Source organism: Sorex fumeus, unplaced genomic scaffold (genome assembly GCF_029834395.1).
Source record: "Sorex fumeus unplaced genomic scaffold, SorFum_2.1 ptg000111l, whole genome shotgun sequence".
NCBI lineage: Eukaryota > Metazoa > Chordata > Mammalia > Eulipotyphla > Soricidae > Sorex > Sorex fumeus.
The window spans coordinates 3,749,505-3,763,801 of record NW_026606168.1 but is presented as its reverse complement, the minus strand read 5'-3'; the positions used below and the strand labels follow the sequence as shown (position 1 = coordinate 3,763,801).

General features: G+C 42.8%; 1 protein-coding gene across 1 annotated transcript in view; it reads right to left on the bottom strand.

Annotated features, from left to right (window-relative positions):
• The window catches only part of SQOR (sulfide quinone oxidoreductase), a 58,927-nt gene that overhangs the window by 16,523 nt on the left and 28,107 nt on the right, over nt 1–14,297 (bottom strand). Inside the window, exons 3-6 of the mRNA XM_056135379.1 lie at nt 13,177–13,347; nt 8,512–8,565; nt 3,820–4,014; nt 1,780–1,989 (exon numbers count right to left, since the gene is read on the bottom strand). Coding sequence (XP_055991354.1) covers nt 1,780–1,989; nt 3,820–4,014; nt 8,512–8,565; nt 13,177–13,347 — 630 coding nt within the window. The remainder of the gene's footprint in view (nt 1–1,779; nt 1,990–3,819; nt 4,015–8,511; nt 8,566–13,176; nt 13,348–14,297) is intronic.

The window sequence follows — 14,297 nt, the reverse complement described above, 5'->3', positions numbered from 1 at the left end:
GGGAGGGATACTGGTGATACTAGTGGTGAAGAATGGGCACTAGTGGAGGGATCACTGTATGATTAAAAAGCAATCACAAAAGTTTGTAAATCTGTAACTGTATTTCATGGAACCATAAATAAATAAATGAAACAATGTATCCATGCTAAATATACTGAGTTCAAGACTATACTGCAGTATGTATGAGAATGCCCCTGTCTCCCAGGAAATTTACAATGATGTTTTTAGAGATAAAGAGTGATGACGTATGATGTATGCACCTTATCTATGAATGTTCCAGGAAAATTATACACATATATAATAACAATGCATGTTGTTATACTTAATAAAACACATTATATGTAAAAACAATATTGCACATAATGTGTTATTGTATGTAATTACAGATGGTACCCATATAATTATTCCATGTATACTACGTAAAGGTAGTAAATGATAAATGATAAAACAAATGTAGTTACAATTCTCTAAGAAGGGAACCAAGAGAACAGAACAGTGGATAAGGTGCTTGCTTTGTATGAGGCCAAGCTGTATTTGACTCCCAGTGCCCTATAAGGTCCCTGAGACCTGGGAGGAGAGATCCCTAAATGCAGTCAGGAGTAAGCCCTGAGTATTGTGGATGTGGCAAAAAAAAAATCTAGGTAAAGACTATAAATAGTTTTTTGTTCTGTTTTTATTTTTGCAAGTTCTTTAAGGTTGAGATTATTTTCAAATTAAGTTTTTTTTAATAACTATGTTCAGTCATCAGTAACAACTTTGAAAAGTCAGTAAACTTCATTTAAGAAAGGAAAGATAGTTGCAATACATAATAGAAAGAGTCTGAGCTAAAATGTTTAGAGTCTGAAATTTAGAATACCTTTGATTCATTTCAAAATTCCTTTTTATGGGACCGCTTTGAAAAAGCCTGAAAGAATTAAAATATGACTTGTGCAATGCCTTTTTATTTCTAACAGCTCTTTCCAGAGGTGGAAATCATTAAAAGATAATGATTCTTCCTCACAAGACTCTCCAGAAGCATTTACATCTTAACCTTCATACAGCTTGAAAAAGCATAATTCCAATTTTACAGAAGACCCTGAGATATCCAGAGGTCAACCCCCACTATAAAAGCCATATCTTTCCAAGTGAGAATATCACTGGTTTTCAAGAGTGTTTTCCACCATTCAGGTGAGAATTGTTTCAAGACTGCCCTTCCACAGGTGAAAGGTACCCATCTTTCTCAAACTACTCCAAGCAAAGCTGCTTCAAACCAAAGCTTGAGACACTCCGCAGCTCATGCATTTCCTAACTGAAGTAGGGAATTATTTATCATTGCTATGTGATCAGTGCCAAGAAAAGGAGAGACATAAATCAGATAAAAATGCATTTGTAATAAATCGTCCTCCCCACCCATGCATACAGCCTCTGAACTCATTCTCTTCCCCACCCATTTTCACTGACCTTAGAGACTCTTTTGTTTGGGATACTGGTGGGGGGCAAGCACACTCAATGATGCATGGAATGGGGCGTGGTGGCAGAAACACCATTAAGAAAAAAAGTTGGAGCCCAGAGCTCCAGCAAAGCATGCATCCCAGTCCTTAGAGTCCTGTCCCAAGCCTGAAATGTTCATTTTAACCATCCCCCGCCATCACCAGCACACTCTACAGACGGAAAGACTGGAAGACTCTCTCTGTCTCTCTCTCTCTCTCTCTCTCTCTCACACACACACACACACACACACACACACACACACACACACACCTCCCCCCGCATCTAGGACTCCGTTTAGCAGCCACTCACTGAAATCACTTGGGTCTCTCCAGGTTTGTCCAAGTTCTCAAACACCGCCTCTTGCCTATCAGCTCGGACTTCTATGAGGTTCTGCTTGTAGTTCACAGTGAGATTCCTATCCCGGATGATCTCCTGCAGGGCATCTGCATACTTCTTCACGGCAAAAATGGCTCCGAGGGAAGTGTTGAAAATGATATTGGCTTTGGTGCGCTTCCCTGTCTGGGAAGGGGGTAAATCAAACAGACAAGAACAGAAACAATCAACACTACAGCATTACTATCCCAGCCCTCTTTTCCAGACTGCTGAGACAAGAACTAAGACTGAGACATTTTCTCCCTCACTGGTGTCCCAGGTCAGGTGGGTGAGGACCAGCTCACTTCTGCTTTCTTTTCTATTTTCTGTCAACAGCTCGGCAACTCAGGGCACACTTGAGTCTAGTTCTGAAATGGGCACTTTGCAGCTGACGGTCAAAAATCAAGTCCAGAAAAAGATGGGGCTGAATTGTTTATTCACTGTCCTTTATTTTCTGATGCAAATGATATTTAATAAGGTCCCAGAGTTGGCCAGAGGGTGATGGAGGTGTTCAGACACAGCAGTGGAAAAAAGCAAAGCACCCGCTCCTTTTGGCCAGCCCACTGAGGTAAGGTCCACAGGTCTCAGGGAAGTCCATGCTGTCTCTCTGAATACCAAGGTTCAGGTGGCACCTGAAATGCAGATGTCCTCTCAGGCCACCCAACACTCTGGATAAAAAGAAGCAAGCTTCTTTGGGAGGCAAAAAACTTTTTCTTTTACTCTTTCGCTTTGCTGGATGCTTCAGAATTTGCTCACATGGAGCCCATTATTTCCTACAAGTCAGGCAGGTAAAAACTTCACAAGATTGTGCCAACTCACAATCTATAAAACCAGAAGGGCCTTTCTCAGAGAGTGTCCTTCTCAGACACCACAGCAAGTGTCTCTCCCCTCCTGCACTTCTGCCTCACAGACTAAGCACAAACTCCCCAGGGCTAGGCCAGTTTCCAAGCACTGCTAGGTCCCAGTCCAGCATCTCCTCCCTGCCAGTATCTTGATGGGATAGCTTCTGATCCTGCCCCTGGCTCGAGTCATGCAATGCTCTGGTAAACCAAATGACGGGTCCTAGTTAAGGGCCAGCAGGGAAGAGCGGGTCACCCAGCTTTCCCGAAGCAGTGCATGGTTGTGGACGCCTGCTCTTGCAGCGAGGATGCAGGATGAAAGCCTCCCACACTGGAACTGGCCTCTCCCCTGCAGAACCTCAGAGGGGGGACGTGGAGGCCCAGGACCCTTCCCAGGGTTCTCCCACTGACTGCGGCACTTCCTGGTTGCCCAAAGCCATAAGTTTTCCAGAACATTATGCTCTTTCTTTAGAACAAGCATTTTTCTTACTGTATTTCTAAAACTGTATATCATGAGAATTATTCATGACCCTGCAGTTGAGTGACAGAAGTTGGGAGGTAATATGATGAATAAAAATGAACAATATACAACTGATTATTTATGTGGGATTTATTTAAACAATCTCTAATGTACCTCCATAATAGACTTTTATATACACATTAACAAGTATGTTATGGGGGCTGGAGAAATAGTACAGCAAATAGGGCACTTGCCTGGCACACAGCCAACCCAGGATCATTTCCTGGCAACCCATAAGGTCCTCTGAGCCCTGCCAGGAATGCCTGGAGTAAGTCCTGAGCACAGCCAGGTGTGTTCCCCCACCAAAAAAAGTATGTTATAAAAATTGATACTATATAATGTATTTAAATTTGTATTACAGTATGTTACCTGTTACCATGTTAAGATAAAAATATAGGGAAAAATGGGAAAGCAGGCCAAATTGATGATTAACTATGTTAAGCAATGGATTATTTCCTTTTTTTCTATTTTATGAACTTCCAAAAATACTTCGCACATGTAGCAAAAAAAAAAATTCTGGAAATGAGAAGGTCATCAGCATGGGTAAACTAAGGAATCTGGCAATCACTAAACCGAACCACCTGCCTCCTTGTCGCTGTATCTGGAAAGACATTGTACCTTCTGGAAATAGTCTTCCGATAAATACATGATCTTCTGTGGGGCTCCAGCACACTTTATTGGAGTATTTGGGAAAGTGAAGATGGCATTGCCCTCCTTGAAGTCCTGCAGAGCTTTCCATGTCTTCTCCACTGTCTTAACAGAATAATTGGAGCCTATTTTGGGGTGGTCAAACCCTTCAGGTAGGCCTTTAATCTGCAACAGAGCACACAAAGAGACAACTGTAGCACCTAAGTCACTCTCAAATTACATGTAGTAAATTTCAGCCTAAGTGAAGCCCTCCACCTCCCTGGCCTTGAGACCATGATTTGGACTTAACTCTTTCCAACATCAGTGAAGAGTGAGCACAAGAAGCCAGACCTTCCTTTTGGGGAGAATCATTTACCTCGCTGGGAAGAAAAACTACAGGCAGGACCAAGAACCAGAGCATCAGAAGTGCCACATTTAACCTTCTATCTGTAGTTTAGGTAATATGGTCACAACCATGTTAAAAGTTTATAGTTGATGTACTACTGCACACCCTCAAGAGTGCCGAACACCCTCCATCACTGTCCTTATGTCGAGTCCTGTCAATCTTCCTTCCCTTCCTTCCTTGTTTATTGATAAATTTTGTAATCCAGTGCTAAGAGTTGTCATTGTTGGCTATTGTCTATTCCCTTGTTTAGTCCTTCTATAGTCCACAGATAGTATTTGTTTTACAATTCCTGACCCATTTCACTTAACAGGATCCCCACCAGTTCTGGCCATGCTGCAGCAAAATGCATGAGTTAATCTTTTTTTACAGCTTTGTATTATTCCATTATTATATATACATATATATACACACACATATATATATAATACATGTACAACCTCAACTTGTGTGTGTAGGAGTTGTGTATAACTTGTATATGTACAACTTCTTTATCCATTCATTCATTGTAGGACATTCGGGTTGCTTCCATATCCTGGCAATTGCACTATGAGCTGCAATGAATACAGGTGTGCCTGTATATCATTTCATATTAATGTTTTTGAGCTTTGGGGAACTTTTTTAAAAGTACAAGGCTGATTTACAATGCTGTATGTTTTAAGGGTAAAATTTCATACTTTTTCACACCACACCTACCATGAAAGCACCAATATTTAACACAACATAAATAATCTTTTGCCAAGCTGTTTCAGAGAAAACTCTTGGCAAAGGCTGTCGAGCCAAGTCATTGAACTTGGGAAGTTCATAGGCCCAACTTGAGCCTGATCTTTCCCACTTTAAAGCCTAGTGATTCTGGGAAATTATCTGGTATCTCAAAGGGTGATCTCTGGACCAGCAATACCAGCACCTCTTGGGAACAAGCTAAAAATGCCAAATATGTTGATCATTTGTAAATGGAGGTAAAAATAGCTGCTTTTTAGGATGGATGGTGGAGAAAAAAAATGGCATGGGCTTGAGGGAACAAACAGTGGCCAATGAAAACAGAACCTGCTAACAGAACTGAGTCGGAGCAGCAAGTGAAGAGAGATGAAGGGGCCCAGGATGGTAGTGAAGAGATTCTGACGCTCTGGGTGTGAGTATAGCGCAGTCATGTTGTCTTCCTAAAGCATAAATATTGAAACTATTACAAATCATGACACATCAACAATAAGAGATTACAATGACATGTTTCTGGCAAATGCTCCATAAATGTTAAGTTTGCTGCCAGTCATATTAACTCACTCCTTGTCTTCATAGGTAGTGGGTTCACATTGCAATAGAGAGGGCACAGATAGAGTTGGGACCAGTTGTTCCAACACAAACAGGAAACTGTCAAGCCAATCATGGGCACAGCTGCTCTCTGGACTGAACATCACTGATGCATACTTCAAGCCCCACAATAGCTCCACAATGTTGGTGATGAGGTCAACTATTCCTTGGACTACATATATTCACCAAAGTTTAGTTGAATAAAATATTAGCAGCCTCAATAAGAGCAATGATGATTTTATTAGTGCAAAACCCCTTGCTGAGTGGTTGGAGAGATAGTGCAGGGGATGGAGCACTTGCCATCCCGAGCATCACATATAGTCCCCTGAGCCCCGTCAACAGTCATCCCAGAGCACAGCCCTCCCCACCCACCCCCCACCAAAAAAAAATCACATTGCAGGGGACAGGAGTCTCCAGCATCACAAGGTCCATCAAGGTAATTCCTGGCACTGCAGGGGCCAATAATCACTGTACTCTCAGGCCCTTGCATTGAACCACCAGCCTGGTTGGCCCAGAGAGACTGCCAGACATCCTGAACACCATCTGGGAAGCAACACACCCCCGCCCCCACAATCACCTTGCAATGTTTCCAAAATATCACCTCTCTGCTAACACCCATGCATCTCGGGGGAAGTAGAGAAACATCAAGAGCCCATAAACACACAGGAGGAAACTCAGGTTTGATCCTTGATACCACATGGTCAGTCTCCTGAGCAGTGCTAGGAGTGGCAAAAAAACAAAGCAGCATTGAGATTTATAGTGAGGAAATAATATTGATTACTATCATGGTCTCTCTATGCAGTAGCACTGTCGCACCATCCTCCCGTTGTTCATCAATTTGCTCAAGGGGACACCGGTAACGTCTCCATTGTGAGACTTGTTGTTACTGTTTTTGGCATATCGAATATGCTATCGGGAGCTTGCCAGGCTCTGCTGTGCAGGCGGGATACTTTCGGTAGCTTGCTGGGCTCTCTGAGAGGGACGAAGGAATTGAACCTGGGTTGGCTGCATGCAAGGCAAACGCCCTACCTGCTGTGCTATGGCTCTAGCCCTTTGTATACAGTAAATACTACGAAAGCTACTTTAAAATATAGTTGTTTCCTATTTTATTGCAAAAGGCTGCTAAGAGCTCTGGGTACGAATGTCTGGTTCAAACACTGCCCTCACATGGCATGGGAGTGTAGAAGGACACAATATGGCTAAAATGCAGTCAGTGTCTTTGACTAGGTCAACACTGATGGTGGCTGGCAAGGTACAGAGCTCCGAGAAGCTGCTACTAGCTCCCTTCTCCATAGGATCTGCTCCATGAGTTTTCACTTCGTAGAACTCATGACCTGAGTGACCAGGACCCAGCTCAGTTCATAGTCTTCACTCCATGCTTCTTGGAGCCTTAGGGACACATGCCACAGCATTTTTTCCTATCTTCAACCTGTACATGTCATGATTCAGGGCTGTTCTATTTAATTTTTTATTCCAATCGTATATAATGTCAATGATAGGGTTCTATGCATACAATACTGCACCAGAATGTCTCTTTTCCTCTTTTCCTCCCCTTCTTCCCCTAACACTTTATCAACACCCCTTTCCACTACTGCCAACCCCTACCCTCTTCTCATGCCCTGGTAAACTCAGTTCTGTGGACCGGTTCTTAGATTCTGTTCCTTTTGGATTGTTGCTATCCCCCCCACCACCACCACCACTATGCTTCTTTATATCCCACATATGAGAGAGAATTTTGTTTGGTTTTGGCTTTGTTTACTGGCATTTTGGTAGGACCAATCCTGAAGATAAATGGTTTGGCAGTGTGGGCCTAGCAATTTGGTATTTCAGTTGGTGATATGGTGAGGCTGAGGCCTAGCCACCAGGGCCACACCCAATGATTCAACTTTTTTATACAGAAACACACTTCAAAGGTCCTTAATGAGCCAACCAGGGTAAAGCCTATGCCTGAGTGACATTCCAGAAGTTTGTGAACAAATGTCACTATGTTTTATGTGCTCCAGCCACAGATACTCAACAATCTTCTTGAGAGAATAACAACTGACTTTCTCCATTATGGTTTGGAAAAATGAACTTGAAACTCACAATTTTCAGCATCTGGCTCCCTAGTTTACTGAAAACAGAGACAGAGGAATTCTGAAGAGTAACAGTCAAACTTCCAGCCTCCAAACAGCAAAACCCAGTTATCATTCCAGTGTCTGACCAAAATAAAAGATGGTTGCTTAACCCCAGAAGTCTTCTTAGTTTGACTTAATTAGTCCAAATATGACTTTCAAAAAATTTAATCTGAAACTCAGTCTACAGCTAGTTTTCTTGGCCAGGGTTAGAGCTCAGCAGTAGAGCACTTGCTCTACATATATGAGACTTTAAGTCTGGTCCCTGGCACCAGGGAAAATTATGAAATGAAGGACACAAGGAGAGAGTTCAGTGTGTCTTGCATGCAGCAGCCCCACAATGGACTCCCAGGTCAGCAGTGTTCCCCAACCACCACACCAAGATAGCCCTGGTGGCCGTTAGCACTGCCAAGGCAAACAGCCCAACATCACTGGGTCTAAGTACTGAACTGTCTGGCCCAGTTGGCAAAGTATTGCTGAGAGTAGCTCCTGAGCAATGCTTGGGAGCACCTCCACCAAAAATACATTGACTGGAGAAAGAACTCAGGAGGTTTCAGCAGAAAAGAGCTCCTGAGTACCACTGGATGTGGCCCCCAAAACAATCTCTTTAGGAAAGGTTGTCTGCGGAGAGTGACAATAGAATGTGAGTGTGCTAGACTCTAAATCCAGAAGCTATCATTATAACTGAGAGAAAAGAACTTTTTCTTGTTTTGATAACATCATAGAAAGACTGCTGAGTAACAAAACTAGCAGAAGGCTTCTTGGAATTCTTGTAAAAATGAACATAAAGCAACTCAATGCAGTGTTTGCTCCTGGCATGAGGAGGTCTGTATTACACAGAAGCACAGAAAACAGTACCTTCTCGTAGTCCAGCTGGATTCCCAGAGCAATAATAAGGTACTTGTAGGCGATCTGCAACACAAAACAATGTGAATTTAACCAAGATCCCGAACACCTTCTCCAGAGGCTGACTCAGACCCTGTCCATGTGTGGCCTGTACCACACTTCCATGTTCCCCTGTCAATGGCTGAGGAGCAGAGCAGTAAGGAGGCGGCACACTTCTACCATCATCACGCTCACCCTTCTAGCTGCCTCACAACCAAACTGTTCCACCAACACTGCAAACTCTGCCCTCCCGTAAGGCACCAAGATGCCCACATTTTCACAATTTTATACACTAGATAATGCTAGCCAAAAATCTGCAATTATTTGTGCTATGCCTGTGTTAACATTTTTTTTTTCACACTGAAAGCTGGGAGAATAATGTCCAAATCTTAAAAGACAACCAAGAGTCTTTCAAGATCAATGGTGTTATGCATGAAGGAATACCTAGCAAATCTCACCTGTCTTATGGCTTCAATCAATATCCTCACTGCAAAACTGCTCTGCTGAGGGCCAGTGAGGAGACTGTAATATTCCCAGCCCGATCCCGCTTAATGATCAGCTTGGAGATTAACAAGGCCCCTCTTTACATACAGGTACAGTGGATTCTTCAGGCTGAGGGGGGAGTGCCATATATACAGTGATAGAAATGAGAGTTTAGACCCAGGAAGAGAACAGATTGAGGTCAGAAAAATGTAAGAAATGAGGAATGCCAAGGTCAAGCACTGGCCTGGAAAAACAGAGAGGATGATAGGAAGGAAACTCAGGAGCTCAGAAGGAACAGCAAGGGGTGATCACCACAACCCCAACACAGGAGAAGCAAAGAAGAACACAGTAGAGACCCCAGGTGAGAGTGTTGGGTTCAAGCTGGGTGAACTCAGGGTGAATCAAGTCCCTGAGGGAATTCCTTGCCCTGGGACCCAGGGCATTCATTTCCCAGTGAGACCTCCCCAAAAGTTCCCCAAACACTATGGACAGGATGTTTTACAGCACTTGTCACATCACACAGGACAATGTCCTCTCCCACTACATGCCTAAGGACCATAAAGGGTCCTCTGTCTAATTCCTTGATTTCTCAAATCTACCAGTCACTAAGTTAAATGAGGAACTTAGTAATGCTGGATAAATGGATAGATGGATGGAAGAAGGGACAGAGGGAGGGAATGATGGATGGATGGATGGATGGATGGATGGATGGATGGATGAATAGATAGATGCATAGATGCATGGAGGGATGGATGAGGGGAAGGATAATGGATGGAGGGAGGGATAGATGAAGAGAAGGAAGGATGAGGATTTCTGTTGCTCATGAAAAATACAACTAATCAAAGTGGACAGATAATATGCATGTCTTTATTTGTATGCTCTGCCCAGCCAAAGAGAACTAGCAATTTCTTGTCCTTTAGGAACATGTTCTGGGCCCATTCAATGGGTTGAGTCTTCAGGGTCTGTAGGTCACAGTGGGGCTGGGATCTGGGTTGGTGACCTATAGATAAGACACACCAATACTGTCATTAAGAAAATCCTGTGCTTTGTGCATGCCTTGAAGATTTAATTAGGGCCTTCTATAAGTTCTGACACTAGCAACTTATTAAATAGGATGTCCATTCATTGAAAAATTCCAGACACATCTACAAAATAGATGTCTGCTTCTAATTTACACAATGAGGAGGACAAACTGGATTCAGACTACAAACCTGCTTTGTACCAGCAATCAAGAACTATGATGGCACCTAGTGGCTATTCAATAAAAGTTTCCTTTATCCTATTTTTTCAAATAATCTCTTCAAAATCATAACAGAACTATTTCTTGAGCATTCATGCTGTGCAAGGCATTGTTCTTAACTGAATATATTTTGCACAACTTAGCTCTTTAGTATCCTCAACAACTCAATCAAACATTACTTCTTCTTGTGAACCATGTGTAAGATCCCCAAGCATTACCAGGAGTGACCCCTAAGCACTACTGGGAATAGCCCAGAATGACAACAACAAATTAAAGAGAAAATCTTTTAAGTAATGAGGGATAACCGGCTAGAGACTCAGCCCTGGGACATGTAAATAACAACTAGTTTTAAATTCAATCCACCACCCCATGAACCCTGGGATCCCAATTTTTCTGTGTTTTTATTAATACTCATCAGCTTTAATAGAATTTATTATCTCTTGCTTATTGCATTTCCGTCCCCACTAGAATACAAAATCCAGGGCAGTAAGGATTTTCATCTGCTTTTGTTTACATAAAATTGTGCAGAGCTTATTGTAGATGGTTGATAAATTGTAGAAGAAAGAAAGAGAACAAGAGGGAAAGGGAGGGGAGAGGAAGGGGAAAGAAGGTAGAGAGAGGTCAGAGAGCAATGAGCAGAACTACTATAAGGCAGGTATTCCTGATCAGGGTTTAGGGAAAGGCTACAAAAAAAAATCTCTGAGCAACTTAATTAAATGCAAATTTTAGAACATGTGCATTTTTTTTCAGAGAGGGTTTTCTCAAATGTTCAGGAAAAAAATCTCTGTGCACCTTAATTAAATGCAAATTTTAGAACATATGTGCATTTTTTCAGAGGGCTTTCTTGACTGTTCAGGGGACAAAATGGCCCCACAAAACATTAAGAATGCCTGTAATATTGAATTCCTGCTTAGTAGGGGTTGCATTTTAAAACCTCCCACATTCCCCAACACAACTCGATTCTGCAAAAAAGGCTGTGTGTTTAATCGGGAGGGGAAGTGGGCAGGGTACCAAGACCAATAACACATTAAAGGGCCCGAGAACCACAAGAGCAGTTGTGGTTACTGCCTCCACTCTTCCAGGGTCAAGAGCAGCTGACATTGTCTTCTCCTCCTGCTCGCAACCCCTTTGTCAAACAAGCAGGCAGCACAAGGACCAATAATCTCTGATCCCTGGGTAGCAGGATAGAAGGATATTTCTAAAAGATGCTGAGCAAAAGTAGGTCCCGGGTTCCAGCATCAATAATTCTTTTTTTTTTTATTATTTTTTATTTTTTTTATTAGTGAAACACCATGAGGTACAGTTGTAAATTTACAATTTTTTGTGCTTGGGTTTCGATTATACAATGATCAGATACCCATCCCTCCACCAGTGCCCATTTTCCACCACCATGGATAATATCCCCCCCACCCCCATCCCCTCATCCCCCCCTGCCTCTGTGGCAGGGCAATCCCCTGTGTTCTCTCTCTCCTTTTGGGTGTTGTGGTCTGCAAAAGAGGCATTGAGTGGCAAACATGTTCAGTCCATAGTCCACTTTCGACATGCATCTCCCCTCCTGGGAGGATCCTCCAAACACCCTTTATTTGGTGTTCCCTTCTCTATCTGAGCTGCCCTTTCCTCTAGAATGCCCGACTGGCCACTAAGCTATGGAGTAATCCTCCTGGTGCTGATCTCAACTATTCCTGGGTATTAATCTCATATTTTGTTACTTTATATCCCCCAGATGAATGCAATCTTTCTATGTCTATCCCTCTCTTTCTGACTCATTTTGCTTAGCATGATACTTTCCATGTTGTACCACTTGTATGTAAATTTCATGACTTCATCTTTTCTAACAGCTACATAGTACTCCATTGTGTAGATGTACCAAAGTTTCTTTAACCAGTCATCTGTTCTTGGGCATTCAGGTTTCTTCCAGGTTCTGGCTATTGTAAAGAGTGCTGCAATGAACAAACAAGTGCAGATGTCACTTCGACTATACATTTTTGCCTCTCTGGGATATATTCCCAGGAGAGGTATTGCTGGGTCAAATGGGAGCTCAATTTCTAATTTTTTGAGAATCGTTCATACTGTTTTCCAGAAGGGCTGAACCAGTCGACATTCCCACCAACAGTGAAGGAGTGTCCCTTTCTCACCACATCCGCGCCAGCATCGGTTGCTTTTGTTCTTTTGAATGTGGGCCAGTCTCTGAGGTGTGAGATGGTATCTCATTGTGGTTTTGATCTGCATCTCCCTGATGATTGATGATGTAGAGCATTTTCTCATGTGCTTTTTTGCCATTCGGATTTCTTCTTTGAGAAAGTTTCTGTTCATTTCATTGCCCCATTTTTGGATGGGGTTGGATGTTTTCTTCTTGTGGAGTTTAACCAGTATTTTGTATATCCTGGATATCAACCCCTTGTCAGATGTGTATTCGGCGAATATCCTTTCCCATTCTGTAGACTGTCTTTGTCTTTTGGTCACTGTTTCTTTGGAGGTGCAGAAGCCAGTATCAATAATTCTTAGCCCTAGCACCACCACCCTGAACCCCACCATTCCCTTCCAACTCTGGCAGAGTGTCCCCTAGTGTGACTGAGATCGGATGTCAGGTAGAAAAGCTGGCTGCTTCTAAGGAAAAAAGGAGGGAGTTACCGTAATGCAGCAAGAGTGCTTGTTGAATAGATCCCAGGTGCATCTGCACCAAATAGGAGAAAAACAGTGGGTTTTCAACAGGTACTTATCTCATTGTCCACTTTGTCATTCCATCTCTCCCCCACTTCCATCCACCAGACACCCTGCATGCACGCAACTGCACACAGGCACACAACAACCACCACTAAGGTGCCCAGTCTGATCATAGCTATGCAAAGTGCACGCAATAAGAAAAGGGAATAAGAAAATAAGAATAAGAAAAGGGAAAAGACCCCAGCAGTTACCTCCTCTCCACTGCCTGTGCGGATACAGTTCTTCTCTGGGTTGAACTCAACCACTCTGTCCTTGATCCACTCGATACCAGATGGAATCACGCTGGCTGTCGGACGGCCCGATGAGGCTAACTGCTTGGCACCTGCACCCACCAGTGTCCAGATTGGCTGGTAGAAGTGTCTCTGAGAAACAAAGATTTAGTTTTGTATTTGAGGCCAATCCAAACAATGGGGAGCACAGCCAAAGAAACAAGAGCTAGACAATTAGCACCCACCCCATCCCCATCCATAGAAAAGCCTTTGAAAGTCCCACCAGCAGCCCACCTCCCCTTTCCATCCTGCCAACTGGTGTCTCCTTTTCTGTTATGTCTGAACAGCAGCCATCTCTTAGCAATTGAGCCTAACCTGGCAGTGATAAGTCTAATACAGCTCTAGAGATAGAGAGATAGGAAGCCAAACCCACAAACTGCGTAATAGTTTATAGAGTTTTAAATCACAAAATTAATGTTGATCCCTGGCACTGAAAACATATAAAACCTGTTAGGATAGATAATAAATGTACAGTTTAAAAAAAAACTCTAACAGAACCATCTAAAAAAACCCAAATTATCTTTAGTAACCACTATATATATTATATATGCATGCAAATACATGTGTACAAAGCCACATATTATGGATATTTTATGTGCACATATACAAAGAAAAACTAAGCCCAAGAATCTCAATACGGTTCCTCAGAAATATGAAGACAAATGGTAAATGGGAAAGTTTACAGTCACTTCAGTTAGGGGTGGGAGGTCCTCATTCATTCATTCATTCATTCATTAAATCCAATTGTGCTTTTCAAGCCCTGGATGACTGTGGACCTACCTGGCCTGTTGGCCCCTCTTTCCCTTTATTGAAAGCCAGTAGGCACCAGATGCTGCACCACACCCGGCCTCCATGCCCCACAGCACAGGCGAGTTTACACAATTCCCTGAATATCATTGGCTCAGGTCTTGATCCCTGGACATTGATGGCTCAGGTCTTGATTCCTGGTCATCACGGACTCATCACCCTTGCTCTAGGTTTGTTGGAAATGTTCTAGGCTTAGGTGGAAGGGCCAGAATATTTTGTAGCCCTTGAGAACTCTG